The sequence below is a fragment of the Mytilus trossulus genome, unplaced genomic scaffold (assembly GCF_036588685.1).
Source record: "Mytilus trossulus isolate FHL-02 unplaced genomic scaffold, PNRI_Mtr1.1.1.hap1 h1tg000085l___fragment_1__unscaffolded, whole genome shotgun sequence".
Classification (NCBI taxonomy): Eukaryota; Metazoa; Mollusca; class Bivalvia; order Mytilida; family Mytilidae; genus Mytilus; species Mytilus trossulus.
Window position 1 is genome coordinate 5,376,142 of NW_026963295.1, and position 24,655 is coordinate 5,400,796.

The 24,655-nt window shown below is 31.6% G+C and overlaps 1 protein-coding gene and 1 long non-coding RNA gene across 2 annotated transcripts; both read right to left on the reverse strand.

Moving 5' to 3' along the window:
- Positions 1 to 5,142: 5,142 nt before the first annotated feature.
- Positions 5,143 to 9,608, reverse strand: LOC134699758 (uncharacterized). The gene is made up of 3 exons (XR_010103658.1): positions 9,460 to 9,608; positions 6,529 to 6,739; positions 5,143 to 5,317 (listed from the first exon to the last, which is right to left on the reverse strand). It is a non-coding gene; the product is annotated as an uncharacterized LOC134699758 (long non-coding RNA).
- A 1,910-nt stretch (positions 9,609 to 11,518) lies between these two features.
- On the reverse strand, positions 11,519 to 22,953 carry LOC134699879 (beta-2-glycoprotein 1-like). Its single transcript, XM_063561281.1, has 6 exons — positions 22,935 to 22,953; positions 22,450 to 22,620; positions 16,872 to 16,960; positions 16,294 to 16,402; positions 13,829 to 14,057; positions 11,519 to 11,653 (listed from the first exon to the last, which is right to left on the reverse strand). Exons 1-5 carry the CDS (start codon positions 22,951 to 22,953, stop codon positions 14,014 to 14,016), a joined length of 432 nt encoding a protein of 143 aa, XP_063417351.1. The 3' UTR covers positions 11,519 to 11,653; positions 13,829 to 14,013.
- Positions 22,954 to 24,655: the final 1,702 nt, after the last annotated feature.

A 24,655-nucleotide genomic window follows, 5' to 3' on the forward strand; every position in this document is an offset into this window, starting at 1 on the left:
AACGAACAACAAGAAACCAACCCGTATAATTCAGAAGGCCAAACTCGGTGGGGGAACGGATTGAATATTAGTCACGACATCAGTGAAACAGATATTCTACAACAGACAACCAACTTATGATGGCATCTGTAAAATTTACGAAGCGATGATTTTAACTTAACCACTTATAACCCTTCGTTTAATAGCTTCCGTTTGAGCAGCGACCCTCTATGACTTAAATCATGACTGAAAACACAATATCTGGAACATCGCATCAACTGGGAGATGCATACTCAGTGTTCAGGCACTGCTAGAATGTTGAAGGATAACTGTTTGCATCATATTGGTCTTTAAACATCGATGTATTCATCAACCTGTTTGATTATTTTTTATTTTGATTTGAAAGAGCGTAATTCTGATTTTGTTTTTAAACTGAATCTTAAAACAGTCCTAAGAACAACTTTCATTCTTACTGATAATAACAAAAAATACCTAATTAGTTTGAAAACACCCAAACAACGTATACATTATCCCTTGAATCATTGGCTAACAGAATGTTTAAATCAACCAATGAAAAAAAATGTTTAACAAATTAAATTAACACCTACATCTCTTGTTTTACTTAAAATGTAATTTTCTTAGCACATTTCACATTCCGCCAACAGCACAGAGCAATTCTGTATCATCATGAAAAAGCAGTTAAAAGAAGAATCAAGCGAAGTCCGACTGAAAATGTATGAGGCATTGTTATCTAACAAAACAAAATTATTAAAATTGTTGATTAATGGTGGAGTTTCCGTGAATTTCAAGTTTTTTTCAGGACTGACACCTCTAATGGAAGCTTGTTTGTCATCGAATACAGAAATTATTCAACTCTTACTCGACAACGGAGCAGATTTAAAATCCAGAGATAACCGTGGTTTGACTGTATTTCACTATGGATACATGCGTGAAAATCGTACAATTATCGATATGCTAGAAGATTACAGAGCAAATAAGAAAAACAGAAAAGTGAAATGAAAAGGTCAACAAAAGAGTGACTTAAAAATGATTTTCCAAAATCTAAAAACGCTAACTACAAATTTTTGCGATTTTAGAATGGTTTCATTAGTAGCAAAGAGATGCATGTGGGAAAGTGTTTGTGAGAAGCTGCAATGTATGTTGCAAAAAAATGACACAGTGTGCGTTCAGTACTATCACTTGTAAAATACTTTAGTTGTGACAGTTTTCTAGATGTATTTTTTAAGCAACCTATAATTACATTAGAACGGACGAGATGCATACGTTTAATAATTAAAAAAACAAACATAAGCTCTACATATTAGTAGTTTGCAGTACAGAAAAATTACTTTTTATAATTATTGTATATACTTTGATTTTGATCAGTTAATGAAATGATACAATTATAATATTTGTGCTTATTTTTAAACCCTTTGATCAAATGTCACGTCTAACTTTGTCAGTTTTCTTTTGCATTTGCTACTTATTTCATGCGGTTAATATCCTTACTTGATAATTTTTATAATAAAATGAAATGTAATGTCAAATCGAAAAGTGTTAATGACAGAATTCAAACTATCAATAGGTTATTAGCAATCACAAAAAATGTGATCACGAAATTTATATCATAGTTGATAAGTAAATTTATGAAATGTTCCTCCGATTAATTATATAACTATACTCAGTTTACTTACATTAAATACGATACCTTTGCATGTTTGATTGTACATGTATCATGTCTTTTTTTGTGTTTTCTGAAAAAAACTATCGTGATTATTACATCATTGTTGTACATATTAGATTATTTTATAACCTTCATCAATTTGATTGTGTATGGATAACAAAAGTCACAACAAAACCTCTAAACCTAAATGTTTGACCATTGTCCAACTATTTCAGATGCTTTATTAAATGTTTCAATGTTGACGTTTTTACCTGTTATATTGCGGCGACTGAAGGCAAATTTTTTTTAATTTAATCTCCCCACCGAACACACACCTATAACAAGGATTTATTTAATACTGGAAACTACTTTTGAAAATGGAATGTCATATTTTAATTCCTATTTTATTTTCTACTTCACCCATATATTTTTCCAAAATAAAATTATACTTTACCAAAACATCGCGGTATTATAAACTCATCTGACTTGTAATTCATGATAGTTTTAAAGGTGTATGTGTGTGTCAGGTTTATAATCAATGTGCATGCACAACTAAGTCAACTAACTGCACTGAGTTTAGGGAACCAGCACAGTTCTACATGTGCTGTTTATAAAATTTGTATTACACTGCCATGATTGCTGGTCATCTGGTTGAGTAATATAGAGCAAACTACTGCACTTTTACAAAGCGTTTTTAATGTCTGAACTTTTGGAATCACTGAATTTGACTAACCCGATGCATGCACAAAACAAAAATGACCAACATAGTGTATGCATAGTGTTTATTTCACAAGGTATTAAATAAAACAGGAAATCAACATCAAGTTGCATGCATGGACTAACACAACAGACTTAGTTCATGCATGCATGGACGAAGGCAACTAACGTTAACTTATTCCATGCGTACATGGACTAACACAACAAACAAGGAATTTATTGAATCTGGAATAATTATATATTTTCCTTGGAATATAAATTTATTTTGTGTATGTTGTTCTAAGCCTTTTCATATAAGATAATTAAAAAACACTAATATATTTTAGGAACCTATATATACAAATATGATGATCTTCAAATTGTCAGGGAAATATAAGGTTAAGTCTGTAATTGATGATGATTTAAATCCAAGTATGGCTAGTTGGATGTAATAAAATAAATGATTACTGTTCAACTAACCAGTAGCCATGCACATATGAGGAACCCCCTTAGTTGGACTAAAGAAGAACATTTTGTAAATATTATTAATTTAAAATTTTTAAATGCAAAAATTAAAAAATAAATAAATCAAGAATTCAGAAAAAATTTAAATCAGATTTTCTTCTTTTTTTTTTAACTTCAATTAAATGCAGTTTTTTTTTCTGTCTTTCATACTTTAATAGAAAAAGATAAAAATTCTTTTTTTTCAAAATTAAATAAAAAAAACCTAATACCCTGTTGTAAAAATAAATAAATGCCACTTTGAAATGGGAATATTCATGGCTGCCAAAAGATTGGAATGTTCACATATCATTTCAAAAGCAAAAACTCTCCAGTGACCAGAACGATTGAAGGTTTAAATGTTTTGCCATAACCTGGATAAGCTGGAATTAATTCATGAAAGTTACTGTCCATTTAGTAGCGGTAAGTGTTATTTTGTTTATTGTTTAAATTTATCATGTCTGTATAAATCACTATGATTCGTCTTTCATGCTATGCTTCATTATGTAGATCATTTATATTAACCTTGGTCTCTATATCATGTATCTTCTATTATGAAGTCGTTGGAATAATATATCAAGTTAAATGTAAAAACTATTTACTGAATAGAATGGATAGGGTAAAAAATGTTTTGCAATAACCTTGAGAGGAATTGGAATCAATTCATGAAAGTTCCAAATAATTTATTTGTGGTACATGAAAGTGTTCCTTTTATTTCATTGGCTATGAGCCTATGATAGATAGATAGTTTATTCTCAAAAAACCATGCAAGTACAAAGGTAAAAGAGAAGTTGAAAAATAATATACATAACAAAAAACAAATTATGCATTTAAAATGCATAAAATTCAAAAATTCTCGGATGAGATAACATATTAAAGAATATATATATATAGATTTTGATAGTCAAGTGTAATAGTTAAAATTGTATAAAGAAATACTTCCTATAAGTATAGGTATGGTATATAAATTATGGTTGTTAAGAAGGAGTGAGCTTACTATTAATACATCTTATAAAATTGCTGAGATTTCTAAGTGTCTTTGGTTTTTTTTAATTAAACAGTTTGAGCTATGTTAACTCTTTTATATAGAAACTTGCATATTGTTGTATTTTGCATATTAGCCTTTATAATATCATACTAATGGAAGCTGTATGTTAACCTGTGATTTACAAATTGTTGTCTTAAATATAGTCATAGCCAATCATACCACATTTCCTTACTCTCTTGTACAATTTGAGATATATTTGCAAGTTGAAAAAATTTGTCTGACATTTATCATATCCATATTCATGATATTTATGATATAATGTATTAGCAAAATATTTGTTCATGTGTATAGATGATCCTTGTAATTTCTATATACTAATCTTTCAAAAATATAAATTTAACTACAAAAGATGCATGTATGGAAGGTCTTTTTTGACATGTACACATGTTGAACTTTACTCACAATCATATTGCATCTATAAATGCTAAATTATGCAACATCTAATGCAAGGAGACATAAGGGTAACCAATTAGTTAAATGTATAACTAGTTTTTTTCTTACACTATCTTTTTTAATTTCAAAATAAAAATAACCAAAACTGAGTATTTATTAACAAACATTTATTTCAAATAGCATTTCCTTCTTTAAGAATATTTTGAACCTTTTTCTATAAACATGATACGTTTTAAACCAAGGATGGCTGCTGTATAAAAGAAAATGTCTATAATGTATTTCATAAATTAATTACACCTTTCAAATCAGTAGGCGTGCAACACATGTTTTCTTTTAACAACAAGTGCAAAAAAATTACAAAGTTCTGTGAAACATTTTGATTGGTGATCTTTTTTTTTAATTATCTATAAAGGCAAGCATGTTGTTAGATATGATCAAGACGGCAAAACAATTGGTATCTCAATACTTGGTAGTTACATTTTATTATGTCAATCCCTCTTATTATAGTTTTTATGCCCCTGCCCTAGCAGAGTGGGCATCAAGTTTTTTCCTTTGTCCATCTGTATGATACATACATCTGAACATTCTAGAATGGTTTCTGTTCTCTAACTTAAATTTGCCTCGACCAAATGTAATGAATTCGACGCTCACATTCTAATTACCACAAAACACCAATCAAGATCAAATTTTGGTGGCATCACTTTTACCATTCTAGAGTTATGCCCTTTCCAAATAGAAAAATTGGCGATTTCCATTATCTAACTTTAGTTTGCCTCAACCAAATGTAATGAAACTTACTAAACTAAACTAGGAAATTTGTAGAATACATTGTTGCTTAAATAATTGATTGGCCATAATTTATCACATTCACACAGATGCATTGCAAAAGCATCTTCTTTTTCATAAGTGTCTACAGGAGCTTGTGTTTCTGTATCTTTTCTTTTAAAGAATCATCATGATAGCCTCTGTTCCCTTCACATTATCTTTGCAGATATTAATTACATCTTCAGGAAAATATCTGCTCCTTATATCTTAATCTGAAAAAACAAAACAAATAATATGCTTTGACATAGTTTGACATATTTTTACAAAATTGTACATACTGAAATGTCTTGCCTACTTTATGGTCATGATTGAACTTTCTTTTGCATGTTTCCATCTGAAGATTATACCACAATTAGTTCCTTAAAAATAAATAAATGTTCATTTTTCTTCCAACATGATATTATTTATTTACTAATCAAGGTGACAGTAGACAATGAAAAGTAGATAACCATCATTACTGTAGCTTCTCAACTTTAATTTGATATCAACAAACTGTATTTTGGCTATTTCTCAAATATCAGTGGTAGATCCAAGGGGAGGGTTTGGTGTTTGGAACCCCCTTTTTGGGGGGACTATCAATGCACTTGAATGGAGACACATAGTTGGAACCCCCCCTTTTAAATGCTTTAGAAATGTGAATCCCTGCATATGATACATGATACCCAATCATCACGAGTTGGTTGACCCTTATTGATAATTAACCATTTCACAGATGATATCGGATATGTTTCTTACTTTGTAACTACAATCTCCTTCACTTTTTATGAATGTGACCTACCAAAATAGACTATTTACCAGGTTTGTAATAACATGTGCAACGCGAAGGGTGTCACATGTGGAGCAGGATCTGCTTACCCTTTTGGAGAACCTGAGATCACCCCGAGTTTTTGGTGGGGTTTGTGTTGCTCAGTTTTTAGTTTTTAATGTTGTTTCTTGTGTACTATTAATTGTCTGTTTGTCTTTTTCATTTTTAGCCATGGCGTTGTCAGTTTATTTTCGATTTATGAGTTCGGCTGTTACTCTGGTATCCTTCGCATCCTTTGTCCCTCTTTTTTTTAACAGGAAGTTAATAAGTTGTAGCAATGGCTGTTAGCATACATGACACTGTTTAAAATGCAAAAATGCAGCTCCATGCTGTATGTTTAAGAAGGAAACTATTGATTTGTAGTTTAATATTCATTTTGTAAAAATATTAAGTTAAGTAGCCATTCAATTCTTTTAAATTAAAGCTAGTCTGAAGTACTGGACTATGTATGATTGGATTATCTTTAGATGCTATAAGGACACACTTCTTCAAACATCAATACAGTGGCGGATCCAGGGGGAGGATTCTTCGGGTTGTACCCCCCCCCCTTTTTTTGGGTTGGGATCCCCCTTTTTAAAATGGCTGGATCCGCCCCTGTAGTAACAGTTATAATCATACCTTTGCTGTTCAGCACTTGGTTATGTCTTCAGTTTCTTTTCTCATCTGTCATAGTATCAATATTATATGTAGCATACCACCATCTTGATTATTGATGCATTCTGTATTACAAGTAGTTACTCAACAGTTTTATCGTAGCAATCTTTTGGTGTTTTTTTTTATCAGAGATTACATGTTCTATGTTCTTGGATTCTTACAATGCATGGAAAAGCTGAAAGTATAAATTAGGTAAATAAATTTTAATAAATATGAAACGACACAATCAGCTTTTTTAATGATAAATGATACATCATGCAAAACAGCATGATGGTAACTTTTTGAAACACACTATTTGGATATCAAATATCAGTTTGTCATCAATAACTTTGGTCCATCTATCAAATGGGCTCCATGGGAAACAGATGATGCCCTGCTTGCATATAATTTGTAACAAGAGGGGGTTTAAGTAGAGCTCTTTGTAAGAACCAGGCAGAGTGCGATACATGAAGGTTTCAGATTTTTTCTTTAATTGGTCTAGTAGAAGCAATAAATGAATACTGCTCAAAAAATAATTTATCTTTCTGCTTAAAATGAATTTTTAATAAGGAAACATTTTTTTTTTAAATCTCAGAATAAGCTTGGATAGCATCTTAAATAGAGAGAACATAATTTTATTAATTAAGCATATTCATTCTATATATGGACGATAATTTGGTATTCGGCCTTTGGTTTCTTTTTGTATCCTTTTTTATAAGTTCTAAAACTTTAACTTTTATTATGTGGGTTGTGTTGTTGTTAGAATAGTATTAATGGAACAATTGAGTTTTTCATGAAAAAAATAGAATATTTTGATTCACCATTTACGTGACAGGAAACTTAACAGGAAACCAATCTTTATTTTCTTTATTTTGCACAATATATTTCAAAAGACATAAATGAACACCATTACTAGTGTTACTTGCTTCATGTTAATATTTAAAATCTATTTTCAATGTTAAATTAAAGTTTTTTTTTAAACGCGACAGGAAACCATAAGAAACCGAAAGCACTTTTTTACTTTTATTTTATTGCAAAATCTGCTTAAAATAATCTGAACAGTATACTTTTTCTTAAAATCCATTTTAAATGTAACAGTATTATAAAACTCCTAAATATGTGCTTGTTTTGAAAACAATTAGTACAATTTATTCAGGAATTTCCATATTTTCTTCATTGATACAGGATACCATAATTGTTGTATCTTGATGTTTTAGCCAAAAAAATGTATTTATATTTGGTTTTGAAATTCCAGTTATATACAATTTATTCCAAATCATTGGCAATGTGAAATTCTTTAAATCCAGTAAAGAAAAAAACCTTTTAACTTGCAATTAGAATCTTTAAAATAGGCACCATGTGATATTTGTGACCTGTACACCATCTACATGGTTTCCACATTTTAACCTACTTTAGTGGGCTAAAATCAATAAAGTACTTCCTTTCAAGTCATGCATGGTAAAAGATTACTTTTCCTTTGACAAGTTTATTGTGTTTCTGAAAAGTGTTTGCAGAACATGAATAAAAAAAAATAATTTAAAATTGTGACAAAGATACCAACTTTGTACATTCCAAGTGTAACGGTATATTAACATGTATTTTTTATTAAATTATCTTTATTCACCTAAAATATCCAGTAATATTTACTGCTGAAGTAATATCAATCCAACGAACATCGGCACCATGATAAGAGACGTAATTTCGATTGAATTTTCCAAGGACCCTTTACATCGTTATTGGGAAACGATGTGTTTTAAAATGTCGGTCAAATCTGAAATCGTTCCCGTATTCCGCTTGAACTAGCTATATACATAAACAATTCTCATTTTTTTTGTAATTTGCTATGTCCTGCTAGGCTTGACATTTCCCGTTTTCACAGCACAATAATTTGACTTTCACGTGTCACGCTTATAAAAAATCGGCAATCACAGGTCACACTTAGACCTAAATGAGACCCACCTCATATGATACTTGTCTTTTAATGGATCAATAATTAAAAACTAAAACTTTTTGTTTTAATATAAAACTAGTCAGCTTGGAATTAATAAAAACAATGAAATACAACTTGTAAATCAAGAAAACGGGACATTGCCATTTTTTTTTTATACTATTCTTTTACAGTAGTTTGTGCATATACATATATATATATATAAATATCTTGTATTGTGTGTTTTAAGTAAATATACGAAAATCTATAATAATACTGAAATATAAGTCTATGGTATCAATATCAGTCTATAATGTATTTGTATACATAGAATTGGCTCATGACTTGTTACATGAATCTTTATTTCATTTATATGTTGTTTTAATATTATAATTGTCTGTATTTGGATCACGCCTCTATTGTGCTCTTTCCAATAAAATATTGAATTGAATTGAATTGAATTGAACAGTGACAGTAGTGCCTGTGCTAGGACGAACAGACCTGGATTCCTATTCCCACTTTTTTCCCTTATATTAATTAAGCCACTATCACTTTGCCGGTGTATTTGTGTACATGAGTGTAATATACAGAAGAATTCTAGAGTTTTGTATCACTATAAGAGTCAAATTCTGACACTGCAGTCCTACTGAGACCAGATACCCATTTTTATTCAGAGTTATGCACTGAGTTAGGTCTAATGGGGGGGGGGGGGGGGGGGGGGGGGGGTAGGAGGGGTCCTGATCCCGAAATCCCGGGCTTAAAAACACCTGATCCCGAACTCAAAAACACGAAATCCCGAGGTCCCAAAATACGAAAAAAAGAATTCCCGAATCCCGAAAGGATCAATCCCAAAAATCCCGAGCTTAAAAACACCCGATCCCGGAGTCCCGATAAAGGTCCTATCCCCCTCTCTAAAAAAACAGTTTCATTTTTCGTGTTGTAAAATTTATATATTTGCGATCCTTTTTTTTACTTGTTCTAAATCTTACCACGTAAATTCGTTTACTCTGTCTTTTGTTTAATAGAATGTTGATTTTGTTTGTCTCAAAACAATTTAAAATGTTTTTCCTGTGAATAATTTTCAATCTTCTGGCTTCTATGAAAAATTGCAAATCATCTTTTCAACAGACGACGCGAGTACGAATCGCAAAGTTCTAAATCCATATAAAAAATAGTCCGCTGACGAGTTTTAATTTGATTTAGAATGACAAGGCATTTCATCGTTCTTTCTTCTTTTTCTTCTTTAAAGAACAAAACATTATATCAATACACGTTTTTATTTTATTGATCTTTCTAGGGATGTTGCGACTTAATAAATATTCGTGTAGTAATATTCAACAACCTTTCTGTACGAAAGGAGACTGTAAACAGAGACGCAATGGATGGAACCAAACGAAACTTGAGGGGACTTGAGGATGAAGATGAAGATGTGTTTTTGATCAAATCTGATTACAACAAGGTATTAAATAAAACTGGAAATCAACATCAATTCTAAAAAACCTCCATTTCTTCTTACCTCTTAATTTCATGGTGTTAGTTCAATTATTTTTTAATTTGATGTAATTACCTTTTTTTTCTGTTTAGTTGTTTTTTTCATATTCAACCTATTAATTATGCTTGCCATACATATTGTGCATTATAACTTACCTTAGGAAATAAATTGCAAAACTTGATAGTATGGCTTAACCTTTTCATGATTTGTAAACATGAAAACTTAGAAACTAAGCTTACTCCATGCATGCATGGACGAAGGTAACTAACGTTAACTTAGTCCATGCATGCATGGACGAAGGTAACTAACGTTAACTTAGTCCATGCATGCATGGACTAACACAACAGACTTAGTCCATGCATGCATGCACTAAGGCAACTAACCCTAACTTAGTCCATCCTTGCATGGACTAACACAACAGACTTAGTCCATGCATGCATGGACGAAGGTGCATGGACTAAGGCAACCAAGGCTAACTTAGTCCATGCTTGCATGGACGAAGGCAACTAAAATTAACTTTTTTAAAGTTTAAAAAATTTATAAATGCAAAATATTTCAAAAAAATAAAAATTTTCAAAAATTAAAAAAAAAAAATTAAATATTAAAAAAAAAATTCTTTTAAAATTTAATTCTTATAAAAATAAATGAAAAAAACATGAAAAATTTACAAAATTTTTTTTTCTTCAAAATGCTGAAAAAAGTTTAAATTCCATTTTTTTTTAAATTAAACAAAAAGAAGAAAAAAATGGTTAATTATCACCACCAGATATAGGTACCCTTGGATATAGGTATAAATGCCACATGAGAATATTCACATCTGCCAAAAGATTGGAATGTGTTGACATTTCATTTCAATGGTAAAAACTCTTCACTGAACAGATCAGTTGGAGACGGTCAATTGGAGGTGATTTGTTTAACATAACCTGGACAGTAGCTGCAATTAGTTCCTGAAAGTTCCTAATCATTTAGTAGTGGTAAGTGTTATTTTAGTTTGTTGTTATTATATCTGTAATAAACATGTTTTGTTGCACTATGATTTTTGCCTTTGTCTCAATAGCAGCTAACTGTATATATTGTACATGTACATGCATTTAGTCGTCAAATCATCAACTTTACTATAGGCTTGAAATAACTAGTGTATAACAATTCAAACAGGAACAGTAACGGACTGACTGTTTTTCGAAACAACAAAAGGAATCAAAATATGATATAAAGCAACAAACGGCAACAACTGATTACATAGGCTCATGTCTTGGTATTAGCACATATCAAAGCAATTGTTTTAAAGGTGTTTGCCGGCGTCATGGGACAATGGTGTAACAGCAGAACATACGAACAATTACTTATTTAAGTATAATTGCAAGGGGATGAAATAGATAAGTAATTACGCTTATCTATGTTTCTTTTCTTTGGGGTCACTATTGTCATTTTTCTCCATACGTGTTAACGTATTTATTCATCCAGTCTATTAAACTTTAAGTTTCTATCATTCACAATGGAAGCTATTTCATAAATGACATCTTGAACTATGAAACAAAACACGCTTCGTATTTAGTGTCTCAATATTTTATTACAAATGCAAATAACATATCGTCCTCAGATAATTCATATTTAACTCCCAAATTGGCAAATAGCATGTCGTCCTCAGATAATGCATATGGTTCTCTCAAACTGACATATATTATGGCAATCTACAAAAGGCAGAATAATAATCAGATATGATATAATTATTTATTTTAAGGTAGCACACCCTTTTTTTAGATATGAAACTGTTTATGATCAATGTAATGCTGTATCGTTTCTACCTGCTTCTATCTTAAGACAATTAATATACACTACATGAACAACCTGATATAGGAAGCATAGATACGTAGATGAATCATAGCGACACGAATGGCTCCATCTGTAATTTCAATAACACATGTGGACACAATCATGACAGTAGTCTCACATATCAAAAATCAGCTCAAAATCTGGAGGACTTTAGAAAAAAAGTCCTTATAACTGTGATTTTCAACAATTTCGAACTTGTAAACCCTTAATTTTGGCAAAAAATAACAAAGCGGAACGACCATTAAACTTCATCTGTAACTGATCATGGTAAGCTCACATACCAAAAATCACCCTTATATCTGAAAGCATTTAGAAAAAAGTTTCGCATAACTGTGATTACAAAAAATTATTAAAGTCCAAAGCCAGAAATTACAGCAAAAATTAGCCGAGAGGAACGATACATAAACTTGATCTGTTCCTCATCATGGTTAACTCACATATCAAAAATCAGCACAATATCTGAAAGCGTTTAAAAAAAGTCCGTATAACTGATTTTCAACAATTTATCAGAATCCGTTTATAAATTTTGAAATTATTAAGAAACTAAGGTTTCAACTCCCTCAGGCAAAGTTGACTTTTGATGGATTTGGCTATTTATTTTTGATATTTTTGACATCATGGTCTTTAACGGTTACGATACCTTTACATCTTAAGTTTTTAAATGTTTGGCTTTTAGCGTTCCTGATGAAGGTAAATCCAGGAAGCGTTTCGGACGCAAGAAATTATTAAACGTGTTGTTTTCAATTTTTTAATAGCAATGTTGACAAGTTGTGTTCTGAAAACGTTCTAGGATCGTTACAGGGAAAATAAAAGGCAAAAGTAGTTGACAAATTTTAGCTTTCATAATGAAAATAACAATTTAGCATTTTTCCACTGATTTGTTTAGTCCGTTCTGAAGTTGTACTGTTACACTAATGTCCCAGGTTAGTGGAGGGTTGAAATCCCGCTTACATGTTTAACCCCGCCTCATTCGGTATGCATGTGCAAGTCCCATGTCAGGAGCGTGTTATTCAGTGGCTATTGTTTGTTTATGTGGTACATATTGGTTTTTCGTAAATTAGACAGTCAATTTTCTCGTTTGAATTGTTTTACATTTGACAATCCTAGCCTGGGCCAGTTATAGCTGACTGTGCGGTATTGGATTCGTTCATTGTTGAAGACCACACGGTGACCTATAGTTGTAAATATTTGTTTCCTTTGGTCTCTTGTGGAGAGTTGTCTCATTGGCAATCACACCACATATTCTTTATTTATTGTGGTTAAATACTAAACTTAGGTGCAAAGAGAGTGATTATTATTTCTGTCAACAGGGTGAAAATTAAAATTCAAAAAAATTACTCAACTCTGAGGAAAATTCAAATCAGGAATTCCCTCATCAAATGGCAAAATCAAAAACTCAAACACAACAAACGAATGTATAACAACTGTAATATTCCTGACTCGGGATATGCATTTTCTTATGAATTAAACCTGGTTATAGCTAGTCAAACCTATTTCACAAATGACAGTCGCACCATATTGACAACGACGTGCAAACAAAACAAACAGACACAAAAGGTACAACTGTCACAAATAATGGTAAAACAGTCAACATTTTCTCAAAATCCAAACCTATATAAAAACAAAGGAACACAAAAGCCAAACAGACAAAAAACACTAAGCGCAAATACAAAATTTCAATCCTGGTATCTATGATCAGTTAATTTACTCTTTATGATTCCAACAAAACGTTAAAATCATTTACCATTCGATACTTTACAAAATAAAGTAAAATAACAAAAAAATACTGAACTCTAAGGAAAATGCAAAACGGAAAGTCCCTAATCAAATGACAAAATCAAATGATAAAACGCATCAAACGAATGGACAACAACTGTCATATTCCTGACTTGGTAAAACAATTTAAATTTTCTTATTTCCCTTTTCCCTTTTATCATGTTTATTGTCAGAAGGACGTAGCTGTATAATATGTTTTTTTCATATTTAAATTTTCATTTTTCAACCAAAGTAAATGGGGGTTCAATTCTACTTACCGAATTTCACAAACGGAATATACGTGTTGACTACATCGTTCGTCACCCCAGTTTAAAGAAAAGAAGCTATGTATCAAACCACAGTGTGCACCTGTTTCACCCAGATAATTTAAATGATCTGGTTGCTGTGGTTGTCCTTGGTACCAGTTGTTGTATTGAAGTGGTTCACAAGACAACCATTTATATTACATTTCATCGTTATTGTCTGTAAGGCCAATCCAGAAAAATCCTAAAATAATGATGTCAACATTATAAGTAACAGTGTTGTCATGAAATGCAAAAGAAAAAAGGGACTGACAATTAGATTTTCAAACTGCATGACTTTCTTTCAAAAACATTAACAAAAAAATGTCATCAAGAATATAGTATGTGTTATGAATACAAAGTCATAAATATAGATCACCAGTCCAGTAGTCAGCACTTCGGTGTTGACATGAATATCAATTAAATGGTTATTTTTTTTATAAATTTCCTGTTACAAAACTTTGATTTTTTCGAAAAACTGAAGATTTTCTTTCCCAACAATATATTACTTTAACTGTATTTGGTACTTTTAAGATTTTTTGGTCCTCAATGCTATTCAACTTTGTACTTGTTTGGCTATATAACTATTTTGATCTGAGCGTCACTGATGAGTCTTATGTAGACGAAACGCGCGTCTGACGTATTAAATTATAATCCTGGTACCTTTGATAACTGTTTTTATCAAATACTTAGCATTGATATGATAGCTTTTGCATATGTGTAATGAGCGGAAGTACACAAGCCATAATTTCCCACACGGGCTGATAACCCATATTAGGTGCATCTCGTGCACACAACCCATAATAGTGCTTCTCGTGCAAGTTACTTCCGGTGTTTCCGGTATCGGTTGTTTACTCTTCCATTGTGACGTCAGGTAGTGATGCTGTTGTTGTACAATTATAGTATATTTGATTCATAATTTAAAAAAAGTTTTTGACTGTTTTAGTTATTGCATTTGTTTGTTTGCCTTACACAAAACTATTGTCGGAAGTATATGATAACGCGATTAATACATGGCCTTTTCCATATCAGCCGTCTCGGGCTGATATGGAGGTCTCGGGATGATACCCAGGGTGATATGGAAATGGTCATGTATTAATCTCTATATATATTTTTTTTTTTTTTACGAAAATCACATATAACTACCACTGAACTAAAGGTCCTAACTGGGGACGACAGGCACGTGTAGAATATTACGGAGTGAAACAAGACGCCGATTCTTCTCAACATTGTAGAACTTTGGGGAGTTCTATAACACGATAGTTATTTTGTTATAAATAAACTAATCATTGATACCAAGATTGATTTTTTGATTTTGAACCGGACGTGCATTTCGTCTACAAAAGCCTCATCAGTGATGCTCGAAAAAGAAAACTGCTAAAAAGGCCAACTAAAGTACTAATTATATATCTATATAAGTATTTAAAAAATGTAAAGTTTTTGCAAACAGTTAATTTGTAATTATGACCATATCAAAAATAATTCATATCAACACGAAAGTGCTGACTTCTGAGCTGGGGATACCACCAGTAGTAACATCATGAACATAGACCCAGTGGTTGTTAATCAACTCATAAAATGTCTGCATTAAATCAAATTGAATTTTAAGATTTGTTTCAAATCATAACTTTCTTAGATACTATCTATATTTTAGATAAACCTTAAAAGACAGAGTCAAATAATTTGATTAAAGTCTTGGTTGTTTAATGCTATACATGTCATATTGCATCATTATGAGCTGAACATGATATAGAATGCAAATGTGTAATTAAGGTGGTACCCAACACTTTCACTACAATTAATTTGGATTGTTTAATTTTCATAAAATTTTGACAATGTATTTACTTTGACCCTTTAACAAAAATGTAAAAATTTCAAAAATTTTGAACCAACCGTTTTGTCAGAAAAATTACACTGGTTATATAGCAGTTAGACAAACACTTATTTTGATCATCGAGAAGCTTAATATTCCCTTAACAACACAACGTCATTAAAACGTTTAGCTGATTTTACAGAGTTATCTCCCCGTAGTGTTAGGTACCACCTTAAGTAAATATTAGATACGAAAGCAAGTTAAGTACAAATTGAAAAATTTAAATATCTTACAAACAATCGACATGTTAATATTTTGAACACTTTAATTTAAAACGTTTTCAGAATAGCATATCAAATACACTGTGTAGTGACATGAAAAGAGTTTATCCCACATATGATCTATTGTGCTCCATTAACTCCATATCACATTGTTCAGATATACAAATGCGCGCACGATCAGCGCCTATATACATTTGTGTAACCATATTTAATAATAGTCTTTTTTTCTGAAAATATGAATAGAACGTTATATTATAAAAATGGGTTGATTTCTCTGTTATCTGTGAAACCTTTTTAATTGATGCGAAACAAATAGAAAAACTTGAAACAATTACTAATTTTCCTACCACTTAATTTCTGTATATTCATTATCAATGCAATTACATCTACTATAAATGTGTTTTCGTCACCGGTTTCAATACTGGTCAATTGTCCACCACTGGCATTGCAGTAAGCCTACAACAATGAATATCAGTTAAAAAGTTCATCAAACATTCCATGATCATTATGTTTACACAAGACGAGCATCCTTTAAAAAAGACTCGTCAATGAACCGAAATCGTTAAAAGGAATACACAGGTACGAAACCAAAGTGCATTTCGGATTCAAACATTCAGTAAGGTCTTTTCAGGTACTGCTAAGGTTATTGCTTTTCGTTACTGTTATGCCAGAAAGACATCACTGTACATATATCTCTGGTAAAGAGTAAACAAACATTAATAAACATATTTTTCATGTTGATTTGTTGTTCGTTCGGCGCGTTCTTTTTTGCTTTATGATTTTCAGTTTCTAGTTTTTATAATAATACAAATTCATATATTCATAAACTATCAATATTTCACTTAAAAAGATAGCCAGTTATAATGTTGAAAAGCATGTTGTTGTTGCAAAATATCAAATTATATAGAAATATTATATTCCTTACCTCATAATCAAACCAATTTGCTGGTTTACATTTGAATATGTACTTTGAACCTCGAAAGAAGGCTACCGTCTCAGGACAAACTATTTTTACTGAAATTATCAAAACAGTATTAAATATTTATAATTTTTTTCTGGTAACTGTCATCCATTACAGTATTTTAAAAGTTGTTCGAGTTTAAAGTATATTTTCTTCTGTCATATTTGTATTTTCCAAAGATAATAAACTGATAGATTTTAATTGGTACAAGCAGACACATTATTTCGGTTATTACAGTTTATATTATTTGTATTATATACCATACTAGATGTAAAGCAAACAAATGTCAACAATGAAACAAGTCATTAATAAATCTAAAATAGACATTGGTTTTACTTATCATATTTCCACTTATGCATCTCGATAGCTAGTATGCATTGATATTCGTTTTCGTGTTACATGTACATGTGTTATGATTGAGTGTTCTTTTTTACATTTATGCATACCTTTCACTCTATCAAATTATCAACTAATAAAATATATATTCTTTTGAATAACATACAAGTAACTCACAACGGGATAGGGTAGGGGAGTGGGGATGATATAGAATTTAATCCTGATCATCTGTTAAAAAATAGTTACAAAGTAAAATTGCTGATCAATATTCACTTTTCCACGATAGAAATGTCATTACAAATAGAAATAAAAATAGCCCCTATCCCTTTTCCATAAACTAAGTTGATACAATAAATTACTTACAAAGTGTCTTGAAATTTTTATCAACTGTTATCGGATTGTCACAATTCATTTTGTCTTACTTCGTGCAGTTACAATAATATTTGTATTATGTATATATATATATATAATAATGTATAATGTTTATATCTAGATTAATTAATGAGATTGATTTCACATTCTAAATAAGCCTAAGGGCGTATTAAGAGTCATTCTCTGTAAGCATCAAAATCATGTGGAAATGACATGTCACAGAATTAGATCAAAATTTGTAAAAATGATCTAACAGTTGAGATATTCTGAAAAATACAACCAGTTTCGTGTAAAATTTTGTGGTTGCTATGGTTACGGCTTGAACACTTTTTGGTCAATTTTGGCAAGGAAAAAAGGCTAAAAATGTGCAATTTTAGTTAGATAAATACGGCCTTCAAGAGAATAAAAAAGAAAGTTGTGATTGCTATTATGAATAAGTATTGTAACGACATATTTAAAAATTGCATTTAAAAAAATATATTTAATAGCATGTATGTCAAGAACCTAGCTCCAAAAAGGGTCAAATTCCATGTGTATTGAAAATCCAATTTTACCCTGTTTTGAAAGCTTCGAAAATTTTCAACCCAGATTTTCCCAATATGGTTAAAATAATTTTTAAATAGTTTAACCATTGCTCAATCAAAATACAAAAAATTGGGAGGGGTATATTTGAAAATTTTGTAAAATTCATTTTTTTGAAACATGGTTTTTCGAAATTACTGTTTTTGATATTGTTACAAAAATGATATTGAAATTGACAAAAATGCTTTAAATGTCTGCAAAATCTTAATCTTGATCTCAGAAAAAAATACATGTTATCAAAATTAAATATAACAACTGCTGACTATAAAATCTCAATTCAAAGCTCCTTTTAGTTACCCCTGTGTAGCAGGAGTAGCTTTCCTGGAATTACTCTTCAGACAGGAAGACATAAACGTTTTTGTTTGTCTAAAGAAAACAATTCCAATTCTAGGACCATGACAAATGTATTTAAAGTACTATAAACACAATAGAATGTGTTTTGTTTACCGCTCGCGGTTTAATCACAAATAAGATTGTTGAAAACATTCCCGGTGCTCTACCGAACTTGTGAAAATGAATAGGGCTCTTCACGGTTAGTTCGGTCATATTGGATAGGGGGCAGATTTTTTGGAAGAAGGTGGAAATAGTATGAAAGTGTGGGAAATCCTATGTGTGTTTCCAAGCAACAGCTCTGTTTTAATGATGTTTTCCCGTATTTTTCACACCATTTTTACCTCTATTATGAAAATCTGCCCCCTATCCAATATTGCCGAACTAACCGTGAAGAGCCGTCAATTGGTTATAGTGCTCAATTATTTTAGTTGAAATTTTACAAATGATTTGTTTGTAATGTTTAACACATTCCCAACAATTGCTCATGCAAAATGCCATTTAATGGAGAAAGGATAAGGAAAACTCTGTGGCTGGTATTGAGTGAAATTGGGACACTCCAAACATGTAGACAATAAAAAGAAGAGATTGGGTCGAGCAGTACTTACTGTGAACCTGATGACAAGAGGAAATGTTCTGCCAGAAAGATACATACTTGTGGCACGAAAACAATATGAATTATTGGTGTGGGGGTTGGGACAAGGAACGGGACTTCAAGACAAGATCACCATTTATAGCAGTATCTACCTGTCTATCAAACAGCTGCGCCATGAGTGCATGATACGTCCGTCATATTTTCAAAGAATAAAGTTCAATTACTTCTCAATGCCATATTAGCTTATTTATCAAAATCAAAAGTTAGCTTGCATCAATAGATATAAACAATTCACCAAAGTTTCATAATATGCCGAAAGCATTTTTGAGTTATTATAAAAAAACAAAACCTAATAAATCCCCCTTTCTTAGGAATAAAACCTTACGACTTTGAAATGTAAATTGTAAAATTTGTAAAATTATAAAGGAAGCTTACATCAATAGATATAAACAATTCATCAAAGTTTCATAAGAATTGCTGAAAGCATTTTTGAGATATTGTCTGAAAAGTGGAAAATCCCCCTTTTTAACTCACCTGACCCGAAGGGCCAAGTGAGCATTTCTCATCACTTTGCGTCCGGCGTCCGGCGCCTGTCGTCGTTAACTTTAAAAAAAAAATCTTCTCCTCTGAACTAATGGGCCAAATCGAACGGGGTGGGGGGAATTGTTAATCAGGTCAAGTTCTATCTACACTGAAATTTTCAGATCAATTGGACAACCAGTTGTTGGGTTGCAGTCCCTTAATTGGTAATTTTAAGAAAATTTTACAGCTTTTTGTTATTATCTTGAATATTATTATAGAAAGAGATAAACTGTAATCAGCAAGAATGAACAGCAAAGTAAGACCTAAAAATAAGTCAACATACCCAAGATGGTCAATTGACCCCTTAAGGATTTATTGCCCTTTATATTCACTTTTAAACAATTTTCATGAATTGTATACATTTTTAAAAATATTTACAAAACATTTCCCACTGTAACTTTTGCCAAGTTCATTATAGATAGAGAAAATTGTAAGCAGCAATAAAGTTCATTAACGTAAGATCTACAAACACGTTACCATCACCAAAACACTATTTTGTCATGAATTCATCTGTGTCTTTTGTTTAACATGCACATATACCAAGGTGAGCGACACATACTCTTTAGAGCCTCTAGTTATATGAATAAAATCCTGTATACTGCATACCTGCCAACTGTCACTATTTGCGGGGGATTTCCCCCATGAAGGCTCCTAAATGGAAATTTTGAAAGAGCAATTTTGTTTACAATTTTAAACAAAACATTTGATCTTACAAGAGCTATAGGCTTGTAACAGAATGAAGAAGCATAAAACAACATTAAAATATATATTAAGGCTCCTTTGAAGGTTTTGTAAGACTCTAAAAGCCATATTGCACGCTATACTGCCATGGGCATTTTGAAAAGTTGGCAGGTCTGATACTGGAAAATGTAAAATCTAGAATTAAAAAACAGAAAGGAGTCCATGTCAAAAGATATAAACAATTCACTAAAATTATTTGCAAGTTGGTAAAAGCATTTTTGATTTTTGTCCGAAAACTGGAAAATTCTCCATTTTCTCACCACTTGGCGTCCGTCGTCTGTCGTTTTGTTTTGAAAATGTGTCAAAGAGACAACAACCCAACCATAGAGTAGACAAAAGCTGATGGCCAGCAATGGGTCGTCAATATATATCTTTATTCTCATAAACCAAAGTACAATGCAGTATACCAAAATACATCCTGTAAACAGGCGTATAAAAAGTAGCACAATTCTGTTGTTGACTAAACAGCTGTTATTGATCTTTATGCTTTGAAAACGTGACGAGCGTATCATGTGGTCAGGACATGTATTTCCATTCTCTAAAGTTAGCCTCAACCAAATGTGATAAAACTTATACACAATGATAATAACTACAAAATACAGATTAAACTTGAATTTTCGTGATGTCACTTTAACTATTCAAGAGTTTTGCCTGTATGCTTTAATTATTTAAAAAGTTTAGTTGGGAATAGGATAATTTTACTTGTAGTTTAGTGCAGAGATTGCGAGTTTCTGTGTGTGTTACGTTTAGTTGTTATGTCGTTGTTCTCCTCTTATATTTAATGCGTTTCCCTCGGTTTTAGTTTGATACCCCGATTTTATTTTATGTCCCTGGATTTATGAGTTTTGAACAGCGGTATACTACTGTTGCCTTTATTTATATTTTCTTTTACATATTGAAGATTTTTAAAAATTTTCAATTCAGTTCTCCAACTTATATGTAAGTTTACCTAAACAAAATGTTATGAATTGTATACTCAATACTTATTGCCACAAAATCGGACCAAGTACACATTGCATCACTCTCAACATCCCTTAATTATGTCTTATAATAAATTTATGCAAGCGAGGTCATTATATGTGTCCAATTGAATGTATTTAAATAACGGGAAAAACATTGCTTTCATGTTACACTTTGCGGTAAACATTTCCTAAAAATCGCAATATTTGGACGAAGACCGGTGATGAATTTGTATTCTATATTCATATCTGTAGATTTAATTTATAATTTTACTGAAGATTAAATGTATAGTTTGCCCACTGTTATTTTTTGAAAAGGTTGAAAGATCAATTTATCATTTAAAGCATTATAAATTAACTAGGTTAACAATGATTGATGGTTTGTATGCCGCTTTCAGCAATATTGTGATATTTCGAGACGTTTTGGATGCAATTAGATGTCCTGAATATCAGTTCTTCAATAACAAGAATCAACTTGTTTCCATGGCAACCAACACTTCAAATTTTTAAATGATTATTAGTTTTGTTGTCAGTGCACCATTACTAACCCATGATATGAAAATAAAGGATATCCATGAGTATGCATTTCTCATTTTCTTTGAAATCCTTTGATGCTTACAGAGAATGACTCTTAAAACCTAAACGTATTGGAAAGGAATATCCCACTTTCGTATGTTCGGTAAAAAGGGATGCTTATAACCTTGCAAATCTTAATCAAAAAATTGTTTACGGTATATAAGTCAGAGCATGCATATTTAAATGTTTTTGTTGTCGCAGAGCACACCTCGGTGTTATAATTGTCCAAGAAAGACCTTCCTACGGTTGGTTGGTCAATCTTGACACCCCTCGGTATGTTCTACGACAAGAAAAACCTTAAAACAAAGCATATTGAATGATCCTTTGATCAGCGTCTGGTAGATTTCGTATTAGCGTTTCGTTTATTTTGACAGTGTTGCCTAATGTGTTGTTAAGATAGTTAAACATTGCAAAATTATTGTTACATATATAACAAACAATCAAAGGAAAAAGAGGTTAGTGTTCTTACTACATTGTGGAATATCCCCATTCCAGCCTGATGTTGTGCACGTTATAGATTTTCTTCCAACCAGGAAAATTCCTGCGTCACAGGTAAAATTTGCCGTTGATCCAACATTTCTTTCCGCTACAGTGACAGCACCATTTGTTAGATTGTTTGATGGAATATCTTCACACTGAACTACAAGAATATATGCAGTTTTCAATTTATTACCAAAAACATAAAAACAAACAATACTCGTATATATGTTTTGGAATAATTTGTCGATTTCCCGAAAGTTTTGACGGGAAGTAATCAATAATAAATATTAGATAACATGAAAAAATGAAAACAACACGTTTAATAAGTTCTTGCGTCCGAAGCGCTTTTCTGGATTTTACTTCATCAGGAACGCTCAAAGCCAAACATTTGAAATCCGAAGATGTATCAGTACCGAAACCGTTGAAGAGCTATATGTCAAAAATACATAAAATAAATAGCCAAATTCATCTCACAATAGCATAACAATTGCATAATGTGTTGTTGAGATAGTTCAACTTTGTAATACTATTGTTTGTTTGTTACATTAATATCAACCAATCAAAATGGAACACAGGTAAGGGTTTGTTCTTACAGCGACATTGTGGAATTTTCCCATTCCATCCTAAGGATGTACATAATATAGTGTCGTTTCCAACAATTGAATGTCCTGCGTCACATGTAAAATTTGCCGTTGAGCCAATAAATCTTTCCGCTACAGTGACAGCACCATTTGTTAGATTGTTTGATGGAATATCTTCACACTGAACTACAAGAATATCTGCAGTTTACAAGTTATTACCAACAAACAATGAACAAAAATTACAATTAAACTGTTTATATAGTTTATATCAAAAAGAAGATGTGGTATGATTGCCAATGAGACAAATCTCCAAAAGAGACCATAATAATACAGAAATTTACAACTATAGGTACACGCGTACGGGCTTCATTAATGCGCAAAGAGTATACCGCAAAGTCAGATATAAAAGGCCCCAACATGACAATGTAAAATAAATCAAACGAGAAAACTAACGGCCTTATGTACATTAAGAAAATGAACGAAACACAAATTTGTAATACATAAACAACCGACAACCACTGAATTATACGCTCCTGACTTGGGACAGGCACATTCATACATATAATGGAAAGTAAAATCACAAAAATACTGAACTCAGAGGAAAATCAATTTGGAAAGTCCATAATCACATGGCAAAATCAAAACACAGCGGGGCTGAATATGTTAGCGGGATCCCAAGCCTTCACTTAACCCGGGACAGTGGTATAACAGTACAACATAAGAACGAACTATAAAAATCAATTGAAAAATGCTTAACTCATCAGATGGAATAGTTCCTTTTTTGATAAAATTTAAAAGACAAATCCACGAGAGACAATCAACACTATGATTGTTGATTGAAGACTTTAATTGTAAGATGTTAACTTGCATCGCTCAATGATCTGTTAACGTGGAAAAGGAATGTATTACTATTCTGAAACACTAAGATAGGACAAATATTTTATTTGATTTTAATGTATTTGTTAATTTCCCGATTTCTTTTTTATCGTAATATTTGTTTTTTGATCAATTGACCAAAAGAAGTGTCAGGCATAAAAGAATGCTCTTTCAGAGTTTTGTAGGGTTTTTGTTAGAAATTGCTTTCATTTTGACAGTGATGCTAGGATTCATTTAACGTTGAAAAGCTGGAATATTTTCACACTGAACTAACAACAAAGATCTCAAGATTATAAAATAAAAGTCGGAATGTGTCTACGATAACATTAGATAGAGATTGAATATTTCAACTTAAAATATTTCTCAAGATTATGAAATAAAATTGAAACTGGAATGCGTTTAAGAGATAACAACCCGACCGACGAGCAGACAACAGCCAGAGACTACCAATGTATTTCCTATACAGCCAGACAAACAATTCTGCAGCCGGAGGCGTGCTTCAGCGGGACCCTTAACAAAACTATGTACTAGTGCATTGATAATTAACATCATACCTAACACCGAACTATATAAATAACTTAAGTCAAAAGCATACAACAAAGGTCAGAATCTCCCGACTTCCGACTTTGGACAGGCGCAAACATGCAGCGGTTTCAAACATGTTTTGTGAAATATCAACCTCATACTCTATCCTATAGCCAAGAAATATCAACCTCATACTCTATCCTATAGCCAAGA

Coding starts and splice junctions, on each gene's coding strand:
- LOC134699879 (XM_063561281.1), bottom strand. Junction 16,961..22,449: donor TGGGGATATTCCACAATGTA/GTAAGAACACTA, acceptor TGATAATTTCAG/TAAAAATAGTTTGTCCTGAG. Junction 14,058..16,293: donor GAATATACAGAAATTAAGTG/GTAGGAAAATTA, acceptor TCATTATTTTAG/GATTTTTCTGGATTGGCCTT.